The 12,788-nt window shown below is 50.5% G+C and overlaps 1 protein-coding gene across 2 annotated transcripts in view; it reads right to left on the reverse strand.

The window, feature by feature from the left end:
• Positions 1 to 12,788, reverse strand: part of HDA14 (histone deacetylase 14) — a 145,568-nt gene that overhangs the window by 30,398 nt on the left and 102,382 nt on the right. For both annotated transcript variants that reach the window (XM_087388448.1, XM_087388447.1), the window contains exon 6: positions 33 to 89. In XM_087388448.1, the coding sequence (XP_087244574.1) occupies positions 33 to 89 (57 nt within the window). The remainder of the gene's footprint in view (positions 1 to 32; positions 90 to 12,788) is intronic.

Raw genomic sequence — 12,788 nt, forward strand, 5'->3', positions numbered from 1 at the left:
AATAAAAAAGATCGACATAAACCCAATCTTACCACAGAATCAACCAAAGCCATTCCTGCACCGGCTGCCTTCAGTGACTCTGCATAGGTCTAAAGAACAAAACACATCAGAGTTCCATGTCGAAAATTTAACTACATTTCCCTAGTTTTCCACTATAAAGATGAGAGAAAAACTGTGTGTGTGTGTGTGTGTGTGTGTGTGTGTGTGTGTGTAACTGTCCCTCATTTGCTTTGGCATTGCCCGTCTACTCGGAATCTCCTTGGGAAAATTTCAGATCATCTTCGCCTCCGTTTCCCGAGTCACATATTTGGGAAACATTTTTGGCTATTTGGCAGATTTAGGAGGCCTTTATCTCAATACTCACTCTTTCTCTCATGGGTGAGATATTGGGCTCTTTGGACAATCTGGGAAGAGCACAATTTGGCATACTTGGGCCACCAGTTTCAAAAGTCATATGAATCTTTTAGAGCCTCATTGCGGCAATCTTTATATGATGCCTGCCATGAGGGTGATATGCATGCATCTTGCATTGAGCTTTTCTTTTTATGCTTCTGATTTGTGGGATACTCTCCATTCTTGGAGACTTTCCCTCTTGTAAAGTTATGACAATATAAATACAGTGCACTGGATTTTACCAAAAAAAAAAGTGTGTAACTAGCAAGGCCCACCAAAGGTGTCCAAGTAGTGGAAAAGAGAAACATCCCATACAAGAAGTATTCCTAAAGAATGCCAACTAAACAAAATCGTTCCCATGCAAAATCAAAGAAATCACACCCATATAGAGAGGGTGTAAAAACGTGAGGAAGAATCGTGGCAAGTAGTGTCATAGCCAAGCTGCTATGACCCTATCCCCCTCTGAGAGCAAAGAGCAAGCAAATGGACAAAAGATAACAAGACTATAGCAGCATCTTACATTGCCATTTCATTGCATTTAGAAAAGCATTTTAATGCCAAAGGGTACCAACATTTCAAGGCCAGCCCCTAGACTTTAAAACATGTGGGATAAATGAAGAAGAAATAGCCCTCTGGCAAACTAATCAACCATTTATTTTTGTTTCTTTTCAATAGTGTCATCAAAGCCAACAACGATGTCCCTCTTGCAGCTCTCCTTTAAGTGTTCATTGATGGATAAATTTGGCTTAAAAAGACACCCACACGTCTTCAATTGATTTTCCTTCTCTCCAACAAGCATGTAAACATTAGTACATTCTAAACCAACAAATCTTTCTCACATTTAAAGGATCAAACCAGAGGTAGTCTTATCATACCAATACTGAGACATGGAATCATGTACTCAAACATAGGTAGATCAGGATTGTTTGCTTGGGTATCGCCCACGAAAGCTTGCCGATGGTCAATGTCTGCTTCAGCTCGTTGTTAATCATATTGTCCGTTCAAGTTTACACTTAGGGCTATATGTTGATCAAGCTTGTCTGCTCAATCACTTAGGTTAATAAGACTTGATTTGGACCAAAACTGGATAATCGTTGGAGGAGCTCCCGTCTGCAGCTGCCCGCCACCGCCCGTCGCCATCACCCAGCCCCTTGGCCGCACCCAGCTCCCTTGGCAGCGCCCTGCTGCCTTGGCTGCTGCCTTGGCCGCGCAGTCTCCCTTGGCAGCGCCCTGCTCAGGTCACCCCCCCTTCAGCCCGTCTGGCTGCGCGTCGCGCCCCCCCCTTCAGCCTGCTGTCTGACCGCACCCTGCTGGTCACGCTCCTTTGCCCTTCAGGTCGCCCCTTCAGGCCGCCATCTAGGCCGCCTTTCAGGCCCCTCCCTTGCTGTTGCCCGCCCCTCCCTTGCGTTTCAGGCTGGGCTGCTTCAGGGCCCTCTCCGGGGCTGTTTTGCTCGTGTTCCGGGGAGCTGAGTTCCTAGGCTGTTTCCAGGCATTGGCAGAGCTTTCTGCTTCAGCATTGAGCAGCCTGTTTTTCATCCCACACAGGCTGAAGTTCGGGGCATTCATTATACAGGTTTTTGGGGTTTTACTTGTGGTTGGTTGCGAGTTCTTGGTGGGTATTTTCAGTAGAGGTAGCTCCTCCCCTCAGGACAGCGCAAGCTGAGACAATGGAGGACATTAATGCCACTCCCGTCGCCGAACCTGAGGAGATTGAAGTCACAGTTTCTTTTCCTCCCGACATTGTGCAGATGATTGAGGTAGCAGAGGAGGGTTTTCGTTTGACGCACATCATTGGCTTTCTACCCACTAGAGGCCAACAGTTATGTGATTGGGTGTACACCAGCATGGCCTCATTGGGTGTCTCAGTTACGGTTTTCCGATTGCTTGGCAGAGGGTACTTTTCTTTTGGCCTTCAGTCTACAGAGCAGGCTCAAAGAGTACTTATGAGCTCACCGATTCAGTTTTAGAGCAGAGTCATCCATTTTTGGCGTTGGCGGAAGCACTTCAGTTCTACTTCCTCGGGACCGCGCCAGGTCCCTTTTTGGATAATTTCCCTGGACTTCCTGATGAGGTTAGCTCTTGTCACAGAGCTGTGGAGCATATGGCTAGTGTGGAAGGTACAGTCATCCCATCAAGTGCTAGACTTTCCTATGCTCAGTCACTTGCTGGTACAGGTGTTACGAGGGTCAGACTCACTTCAGAGTTCCCCCCTCCTCGACCTTTGCCTACTTTGACTTCGTACTCCACGGGAGATGGGGTCCCGATGCAGCAGAGGGTTTTGTATGAGGGTCTTCCTGATCAGTGTCTTTTTTGTCAGAAGAGAGGTCACTTTATTAGGGATTGCCCCAGTCGTCGGCCTCGATCAGAGACTCCAGATCCACCTCATCCTACGAGTGACCCAGAACCTACAGCACAGCCTCCAGGGGTCTCTGAGCCTGCTTCGACTCATTCAGTAGAGCAAGAGGAGACTCCTTCGGGGGAGCCTCCAGTGGACTCAGAGGACTTGGAGGTGCCTCCAACAGAACAGCTTTCACGGAGAGCTCGGAGGATACGGAGACAGAGGGAGAGTCAGCAGTACGAGCAGCCCAAGGTGCGAGCTCACAGATGGCAGAGAGTTGAGACACATATGCAGGACACCCCGGAAAGGAGTGATGCAGAGGACCATCTGCAGGCAGGTCTTGACACTGTGCAGGAGATGGTAGCTCAGGGAGTCGAGACACACATGCAGGAGACCCCGGAAAGGGGAGATGCGGAGGACCATCCGCAGGCAGGTCTTCACACTGTGCAGGAGACAGTAGCTCGGGATTTGTTGACTCTTGACACTACTACCCCGGAGGTTCAGATTTTGGTTACTGAGACAGTTATCCAGCAGGATACTGCTCAGGCTGCAGTTACGGTGACGGATGCCTCTTCCCAGCAGTCCATTGAGAGAGTGGTATTCCACGACAGGTCAGAGTCAGAGCCCGTCCCAGGATCTCATGCGCCTGCATGAGGTTCCCTCGAGACCTCTTTCTCTTCCCCGTCGCACAGTACCTTCTTTTGTTGCTATGCGGAGTGTCCTTTTAGACACCCCTCCCAGTACAGCCTCGTCCTCGCAGCTTTTCACTCCTGGTTTATCCAGATCTTTTGCGAGTGCGGTCACAGATTTCGCTCAGTACCCAAACAGGCGTGAGGGTTGGGAGATCCTAGCAGATGAGATCGAACGAGATTATCAGTCACCCATGCTTACAGGCACCTCGTCGCAGATTCTTCCTCTCCCTCTCACCTATTCCATGAGAAGAGTTAGGACGGCTCAGCCCTTTTCAGCTCTTCTGACTCCTAGACCTAACCCCAGGATGGTTGACAGAGATTTGCCCATTGAGTTTTGGCCCTTTTTGGCTCGAGGGGTTTCCACAGACTCCCTCACTCGATTGGAACTTCTCCCGGTATATTGTCGATGGTCAGAGGAGGTAGAGGAGTACTTGAGATCTGTTACTCTCTCCAGAAAGGGGCACATTCTTCGTTTCTCCGCAGGCAGCTTTCGATCTTGGGGGAGCGAAAGCTGGTCAGCTAAGTTACTTGACAGCGAGATTGCTAGACAGCTCATGAGCATGACTCAGTTTTCTTCGGTTCACCGTATTGTCAGCTCGCAAATTCATTCTTGCCCTAGGACTCTTCGACTTGGCTTCAGTGGTAGGGCCTTTCTATTTCTATTCTTTGAGGTTCACGGAGACTTTGATTTGCCCAGGAGTGCTGGTTGGTTTGACTTTCAGCTCCTCAGTTCGCGCCAGAGTACTATTCCCTTGGATGGAGCCATTTTACATGAGTTGGGGCAGATTTGGAGTTTGATCAGAGACCGACTTTGAATTGCGCCATCAAAGAGAGTGATTTGTGCCGCTGCCACTGGCACCCCCTCACTTCCATCCGATGTATAGGTTGTCCATCATTTCTTGGAATGTGAGAGGACTGAACGGCCACAGATTTACCTTAGATGCAGATGGTCGTAGATCGGGAGTTCCTAGATTGCAATTGCTTAGGGACTCCCTTCGGTTTATTTCCTCAAGGTCCTCTCCAAACATTGTGCTTATCCAGGAGCATAAGCTCTCCCAAGAAAGGATTGACAGATGCAGATCCTTACTCAGAGGACAGAGCCGGACATATTGGAGCCCAGCAGATGGCACGAGGGGGGGAGTTTGCATTTCAGTTTCAGCCAGGTGGGCCTCAGAGATCACCCAAGAGGGTACACTAGTGGAGAGCAGGGCATGCTATGTTATTCTTCAGATTGAGAGCACAGCAGTTGGTGTTCTCAATGTGTATGCTCCCACGGATCCAGCCCACAGACGGGCTTTTTGGAGACAACTCAGAGAGTCCCTTCCTCAGGCAGACACCTAGATTGTTGGAGGAGATTTCAACATGGTCGAATTCTCTGAAGACAAGTCGGGCCAGACAGAGGGTGGCCTTTCTGATAGGGAGAGAGTGGAGTGGGATAGTTTTCTTTTGCATGCTGGACTGATGATGCAGCTCGATTGGATGACTTTCATCACTTGGCTGACAGTCTTCAGTTCTCTTGGTCCGGGGTTTGCCATGGCTCTCTTTCTTTGGTCACACTTGACACGTTTTATATTGGCCAATGGGGCCAGGCCAGAGGAGGACAAATTGGGATCCGCCTGGCTTATCTCTAGCAGGATGGTGGCCTGTGGAGGCAAAGGACCAGCTTTTCGGCTATCCAGATCGGTACGACAGGGATGCCCGCTTGCACCTTACCTTTTCCTTTTCGTAGCGGAGGCTATGGGATACTTTATGCAGGCTACCAGTCATGGCACTTTGGGCCTTCATCTGCCTATCTGGCAGGAGCAGGAGCTTCTGGACACTGAGTTTGCTGATGACACGGCACTGACAGTCACAGGAGATGCATATAGTCTTGATACTGTTGCGAATTCAATTGACAAGTTCTGCCTAGCCTCAGGGAGACTTGTCAATTGGAACAAATCAAAAGGCATCTGGACTGGAGCTCAGCAGGATACCCCAGCATGGGGAGGAGACAAAGGCTTTGTATGGATACCCAGAGGCACCTCCACGAGATATCTAGGCTTCCAGGTTGGCATTGAGGTGTCCCCGACGCAACAGTTTGCCCCAGTTCTTGAGAGTACCCGGAGAAAGCTAGCCTACTGGAGTACAGCTAGACTTTCTTTGGCCGGAAGAGCGCTGGTACTCAAAGAGGTTCTACTAGCGATTATGTGGTACGTTGCGTCATGTTGGTGCTTTCATGCTAACTCGATCCGTCAAGTGAGGAGATTGCTTTGGAACTTTCTGTGGAGTGGTGGTGATGGTTCTGAGGACACTAGGGCCAGAGTTTCATGGGATACTATCACTTTACCCTTCTCGAGGGGAGGACTTGGGGTTCTTGATCCAGAGATGCAAAGCAGAGCCCTTTTAGTCAAACTTCTTGTTACAAGTTTGACTCCAGGAGATCAGCCGTGGAAGCAGTTCCTACTGCATGAGATTCACCAGCGCACCCCCAGAGCAGCAGGTCAGTGGGCAGGTAGAGTCAGTTGGATCTTCCTGACGCACCAGCATTCTCAGCCTTCCTCACCACTTATGAAAAGGCTTATTCAGATATGGGATCATTTTCAACAGCACCTCATTAGAGTAGTTTCCTCCTCCAAAGAGGAAATTGCCAGACAACCACTGTACCATAACTCCCTGGTTTGGTACCAGGGATCTTCCCCTAGTACAGAACTTAGGACTCCCTTGGCCAGATGGCATGCTCAGGGGGTTGTGACAGTCGGAGATTGGTTCAGGGGAGGTGTGGAGATGTCAAAGCAGGTGATCAGAGATAGACATGGACCACTAGGACACATTGCTGCCACCAGATTACTGATCATGAGAGCTATTCCTCAGGAGTGGAGGGATATACTTATAGATCCAGCCTATGTTCATCCCATCTCTACTTGGTCAGGTTGTTTTAGTGAGGCTGGGCTATGCATTGGAGTTCGTTTAGGACCGGCACCGTTTATTTATTTTGAGAGGGACTCCTCTCACAGATTGTATCCCACTCAGCCCCTGGATCGACAAGAGCTCCTTTAGCAGAGAGTCAGGGTCATTGGTTGCCTGGGTAAGGAATGGGCCACAGATCCTTCCAGGTTGACCATTGCAGAGGATACTAGATGGAGACTTTGGATTTTTCAGGGTCGACCTCTTGCGGAGCTTGACTGGGACCCAGGTGAGTGGGCATGGCCTGCTCCGGTGGCAGGCGTTCATCCTCTAGTACTCGACAAGGGCAGGTTACAGGCTTCAGCAGAGAGACTCTCATCACCTACCATCTGCTTCCCAGCATTGGCACGCACAGGGACTTATTGCAGAGCTCTTGCAGAGCTACTGGACCCACTTTTGGGGCATCAGTAGAACTAGGAAAGTCTCCTACTTTCTTTGGCTCACTATACATAGGGGCATACCAGTGGATACTTGGCTTCAGCAGATGGGTAGACCCTCCTTGTGTATGCGTTGTCAGCTTGCAGAGGAATCTAGCAAGCATTGTTTATGGAGTTGCACCAGCTCTACAGTGGTATGACAAGTATCTTCAGGTTGTTCTCATATGTTACATCTGAGTCCTCTCTGATGACTTGGGGCGCTGCCCTTTGGGGGAGAGGATCTGGAGCCTTTACTCTCTTTGAGTGAGAGCCAGGAGACCACGGTTTCTTCATGCAGCGTCGCCAGAGACGGGTCCCACAGAGGCCAGCATCATGGAGCCGCAGGATTTACTTTTGGTACCGGTACCAGCTCAGGATTCCATGCCTACTTCAGCTGCAGGGTCAGCCTGGGAGGTGATTTCCAGCATTACCCTATGGCGGATATGGTGTTTGCGATGTTCTTTTGTCCTTGGGGGCCATTTATGCATGGAGGCTGACACTCTCACTTCCATTTGGGCAGAATTATATCCTTCATGAGGACATGGGACTGCTCATTATTTTTTCATTTGACCCCTTTTGGGATGTCGTGGTATTTTAGACCACCTCCATGGCTTTTTTGCCACATTGTTGAGGCTAGGGATAGAGTACTTTCTCTCCCACCTGTTGTATGATATGTTTTGAATGGAATATATCACTCTTTTCCAAATCACTTAGGTTAATGCTTAAAGCTACCATCGATCACGCTTGTCTACTCAACCGTCATTGCTTTAGCTTCCAATCAATTGATTTATGCTTGTGTTTGGGGAACAACTGGGATCTGCACAATTGATCGCTACACATTGTGGGCTAGCTACAGAACAAGTTTCCCTCAGCTTGGTCATCCATTGTGTTCGGGTTCTGTATGGGTGCTTTTCCATGCAGAGCTTAGGAACTTTGGTTGTGCAAAATGGTTAGAGCAAGTTTAACATCTATGGCTTGTGTCTAGACAAGGATTCTAGCAGGTGTTTGGGCTGATTTGCTCTATGTATGAGAGCAGGAGCACTCGCATGCTAGGATAGCTAGTTAGTGGCATCTCATTATCAAGTGGCTATTAAGAGAACCACAATTGCATGCTCTGATTCTATGCATAACAGCTGAGTGTTGTGAAAGCTTTGGATGCCTACGTTCTGCACACTCATTTCCCAATTTGAACTCATTTATTCCTACCTCTGGTTTAAATCTGTGAAAATAGCTAAAAAGGCTGGTGAATTGTAGAGAAATATTGTAAAAAGGCAAATGAATGTCGATATCACAATGTCAAATCTATCATATATGAATGCCTCGCATACTCATTGTTGACCTCATTTCTCCCTACCTCTGGCACAAATGGCTAAAAAACACTATCGTGTATGCTAAAAAGGCATTCTTGCATTGAGGGCATACACATACTAAAAGCCCATAATTCGAGAGGAAGAAAATAAAGTTGATAGCTTGTTGCAGGCTGTAAAGGGAGAGATAGCATGCCGAGATTCAGGTCTATGATGGCAGTGCCTATATTGAAGACAAATGAGCCACCTCGCCAGGGCTGCCCATGCTTGGTAAGCCATCCCTCCTTTTGGTGCTCTAGGGTCCCTCAAACCATCAATAGGAGGGCAAGAGGGGCCAAGATACCCCTCCTTTCCCCCCACCCACCCAATTAGTCGAGAAAGAAAGAAAGAAAGAAAGTTTATTTAAGTCTTCGGAAGACCGATGGGTCTATGAGACTGAAAATCCTGATACAACAAGCTGTGGTACTAAACGAGCGTCCATACCAATGCAAAATGCAAAAATGCAGAATGGCAGTACTAAGTCCTAAGTGCAACATAGTCATGTCGATGGTTGACTATATATCAGTCTCAGCATTGTCATCAATATCATCATCATCATCGGCAGCAGCAAGATATCAGGATGGATGAGGCAGTGGAGGCATGAAGTCGGCAATAGTGATGTCGGCCACTCAGAGGTGCGGTCTTGGCACGTCTCTTGGTCATAGCTCTGCGTCTGACCAGGGCTACTGTGACCCCCGTCGGTCCGGCTCCGCGACTCTAAAGAAGCAGGGGATGTCCCCAAGTGTGATCTGTGTGTCGACCCTCTGTTTGAGCTGTCGGGTCACAGGCTCCGGGTCACGGTCATGTCGAGGCCTCATCTCGTGGGGGTCCATGTGATCTAGCTGAAAGAACTCCGTGATAGAGCTCTAAGAGGGATCAGCCGAGGAAGAAGTCTACTCTTGTCTTCGTGCTCGAAGTATCCTCTCACGGTGTCTAAGTGCCTCATGAATGAAACCTTCCAAACATCGCTGGTCGGGGTAGGAGAGGAAACAGGCCAAAATCCCATAACTATCCATGAAGAGGCAGTGGAAACGCCCTCGGATCTCATAGTACACAGGACACCTGAAGATGAAATGCTCCTCTGTCTCAACATCCTACATGTCACATAGTGTGCATATGCGCCTCTCCCTAGGTAGTCCCTTTGCTCTACCGCTCTCAATGCTAAGTCTATGTGAAGAGACCCGGAACTGCCTAAGAGAGATCCTCAACGAGTGGGGTAGGTAAATCTGCGTGTATCCTGGTGGGTTAATGAAACCCTCCGTTGTGATATGTAAGAAGTGATCTCTGTAGAAGCTAAGCTTCACTGGGAGTTCACTCGGTCCCAACCAGGTCCGAAATGTGTGTAGCTGTAGTAGATCCTCACGGATAACCTGGTTGACCTCGTGTGATAACAGGGGAGAAAACAGAGCATCCATGCTATACTGTAAGGGAGGTAGTCTATCCATGTGGAGCCCCAATCGCTCGACCCATCTCTCTGTACGTGCATACCAGCACCTCTGGTCTCCTCCTGCTGCAAGTACCATAGAAGAGGATAGAGCTATCCATGGTAGCTTGCTACGCCTCGAGGTATAATCCCCATATTCCCTAACTCGGTACAGATATGTGATGACCTGAAATGCAACATCTAACTATAAAGGGGGTGACCCAAACTCAGCCTGAATGATCTGGTGAGGAACGTATGACTTACCACAAATCATCCGTGATAACATGAGAACCTGTAGCCGCTCCACACGGGCCCACTCTACATCCGACAAGTCTGGCCCCTAACAAGGGCTGCTGTACATCCCCACTAGGCAAACCAAGGAGTCAAAAAGCAACCCCTTGGTGCGTGGATCCTGAATGTGCGATCGGAAGCACTCCCTCTCTAGTCTAGTCAATGAAGCATACCCTCTACTCAAGCGTTCTTGCATCACGGGTCTCATAGTGAAGCTGGGTCCGGAGAAGATAACCCCAAGATGAAACTATCTCAACAGATGACCCCGCAAATGTGAACTACTCTTGACGCATGATGGCTCGAGATGAATTGAAGATCATGACCTTGGTTTTACCCAAGTTGACCTTCAAATCATGAGACTCACAAAAGGACTGTAGTGCGTCTAGGTGTCTCTGAAGCCCCTCTGCTGAGAAAGACAAGAGAGCCATGTCATCTGCATAGAACAGAATCTGGATCAAAGTGCCCGTAAGAGAGCAACCCACACCCCCCTGTGTCTGCATCACTGTCTCAAGCTCGTCAATGTAGAGGCCAAACAAGGTAGGCAACAAAGGACACCCTTGTTTGACCCCGATGGTGCTCATGATCTCGTCTGTCCACCCGGATCCTGCCCGAACTCTGCCAAAAACTCTCTTGTAAAGTGCCATGACAGCCCAAATGATCTCCTGGTTATAGCCCAAGTCATGTAGGCGCCGTATGAGGCGGGCTCTCAGAACCGTGTCAAATGCTTTGCGAGAATCCACAAAGCAACAATAAACCCTTTGCTTCCGTGACCTCGCTTCCTCAATGATACATCTGAGTGTGAGAATGTGGTCCATGATTCCATGATCACGCCGGAATTCAACCTATACTACTGCTCTAAGTCCTCGACACTCTGCAAGTCTGCTAACCTCAGAGTCAAGTACTGATGCATAAATCTTAAACATGACATGTCCAATCATAATGGTCCTGTAGTTCTCCGGGCTCATGGGATCCCCTGCCTCGTGGATGGGTGAGATAGTTTTGATGGTCCAAGTTTGTGGAAATCCCAAACAGACAGCTTCATTAAAAAGCTTTGCTAAGATCAGGGCTAGGAGGTTAATCCCATATGCAATGAACTCAGTGCATAGCCCCTCATGATCCTTCACTCGGCCATTATGAAGTTTCATTACGGCATCCTTTACCCCTCCTCTAGTGAAGAGGGTGCAAGATGTGGGACGAGGCATGTGTGAGAGCTTAGGGTGTCACAAGGACGTGAAAAGTGATGTAAAGTATCTTCGTAACTCAACCTACGCTTAACCTGGGGTTAACCATGGTTAAGTGTTGTAATGGTATGTCAGCTTGTATTGATTTGATCGCATCCCGCTCCTGCGAATGCCCCCTCCCCTCCCCCGCTCCCGTCTACCCCCCCCTCGCACTACGTGGCCCCCTCTCCCCTCCCCCTCCTCTCTCTCCACCGCGCCCCTCCGTCCCCCTCTCTTCCTTCTCCGCCCGCCATCCCCCCCCCCTCTCCTTCCTTCTCCGCCCCTCCGTCCTCTCCCCGCCTCCCCCCCCTCGCGTTGCGCTACCACTCCCCCCGCCCCTTCCTCCCCCTCCCCGCTGCTACGCAACGCTGCCCCCCCCCTTCCCCTCCCTCCTCGCCTTTCTTCCCCGCCCCCTCTCGCGCTGCGCTGCCACCCCCCCCCTTTCCTTCCTCCTCTTCCCTGCCATGCGTTGCGCTGCCCCCCCCCCCCTCCCTCCTCCTTTCCTTCCCCCCTTCGCCATTCACTCCCTCTCCACTACCTCTCCTCCCCCCGCTTCCCCCTACTTCTCCATCCCTCCCTCTTACCTCCCTCGCCTCCATCCCACTCCCCCCTCCCTCGTCTCTGCCATTTCCTTCCCCCGCCTTTTGGAGCGTTCGCAGTTTGTCGGTGCGGTATGGCGGCCGTGAGCCCGGAACCGGTGGCCCACACAGACCCCCCCCCTCCATCAGCCTACCGCATAACACTGACAGAGCATCAGGTCTCCTTGGTGAAGCAGGTCGCCACGGACTTCTCCCAGACGTCCGTTTACGGGAGAGTCATTCGCTACGCCCCTTCACGAGCAGACATCAGGGACTGGTTGCAGTCCACCCTCTACCTTGAGGACAGCCACATTGAGGAGGTTGCACTCATGGGACGTGGTATCTTCTGGCTCAAGCTCTCCTCAGCACAAGCTGCGAGCGATATGGTCAGACGGTCCCCTACTTCTGTGGGTGGGAAGATCATCCTTATGGTCCCATGGTATAGGGGTTTCAGTGTAGCGGACTTCGATGCCAGCTTCCGCATTCCTCGCCATCCAGTTACCCTCATTTTCCCGGGCCTCGCAACCGAGCTTCGCCCAATCATCAAGGACCTGGGGGCGCACTTTGGCTGGCTCATGCAGGACACCTTCGTTGATGCGGCGGCAGTCCAAGGGGTGCCACGTGTCAAAGTGGCAGTCCTAGATCCGCAGAGTATCCTCTCGGAGTTCGAGATTGAGACGGACACAGGTGTGGTGACGCAGCGCATTATGGTCACTGGTTGCCCAGATCAGTGTCTGAGATGCCACGGCTTCGGGCACCAGGCGCGTTCCTGCCCTCGCTTCACGAGGACAGAACCTCAGATGGCCCCCATCCAGGCAACTCAGGATCCCCCCCACCAGGCATCGACACCCCCTCCCGAAGGGGAAGGCTGGACTGAGGTCAAAAGAAAACGGAAAGGAAACAAAATAGGACCAAAAAAGCCTTTCCATCTACAGCAAGAGACCCCTATGGTCACCAATCAGCAACAACCCGGTAAGGGGAAGGAGAAAGGGAAGGAGAAGATCAGCCAGCCTCCCCCTCATCCTTCACCCCGCCCCCCCCCCCCTCCCCCCTCCTCCTCGGTCCCCCTACCTCCCCCCCCTCCAAGATCCCCCCCAGCACCTTTGGTTTCAGCCCCCCTCTCTCCCTCGAGCATGATCCCAAGGGAA

The sequence above is a fragment of the Dipteris shenzhenensis genome, chromosome 17, assembly GCF_047967505.1.
Source record: "Dipteris shenzhenensis isolate YYH24624 ecotype China chromosome 17, Dip_SZ_1.0, whole genome shotgun sequence".
Classification (NCBI taxonomy): domain Eukaryota; kingdom Viridiplantae; phylum Streptophyta; class Polypodiopsida; order Gleicheniales; family Dipteridaceae; genus Dipteris; species Dipteris shenzhenensis.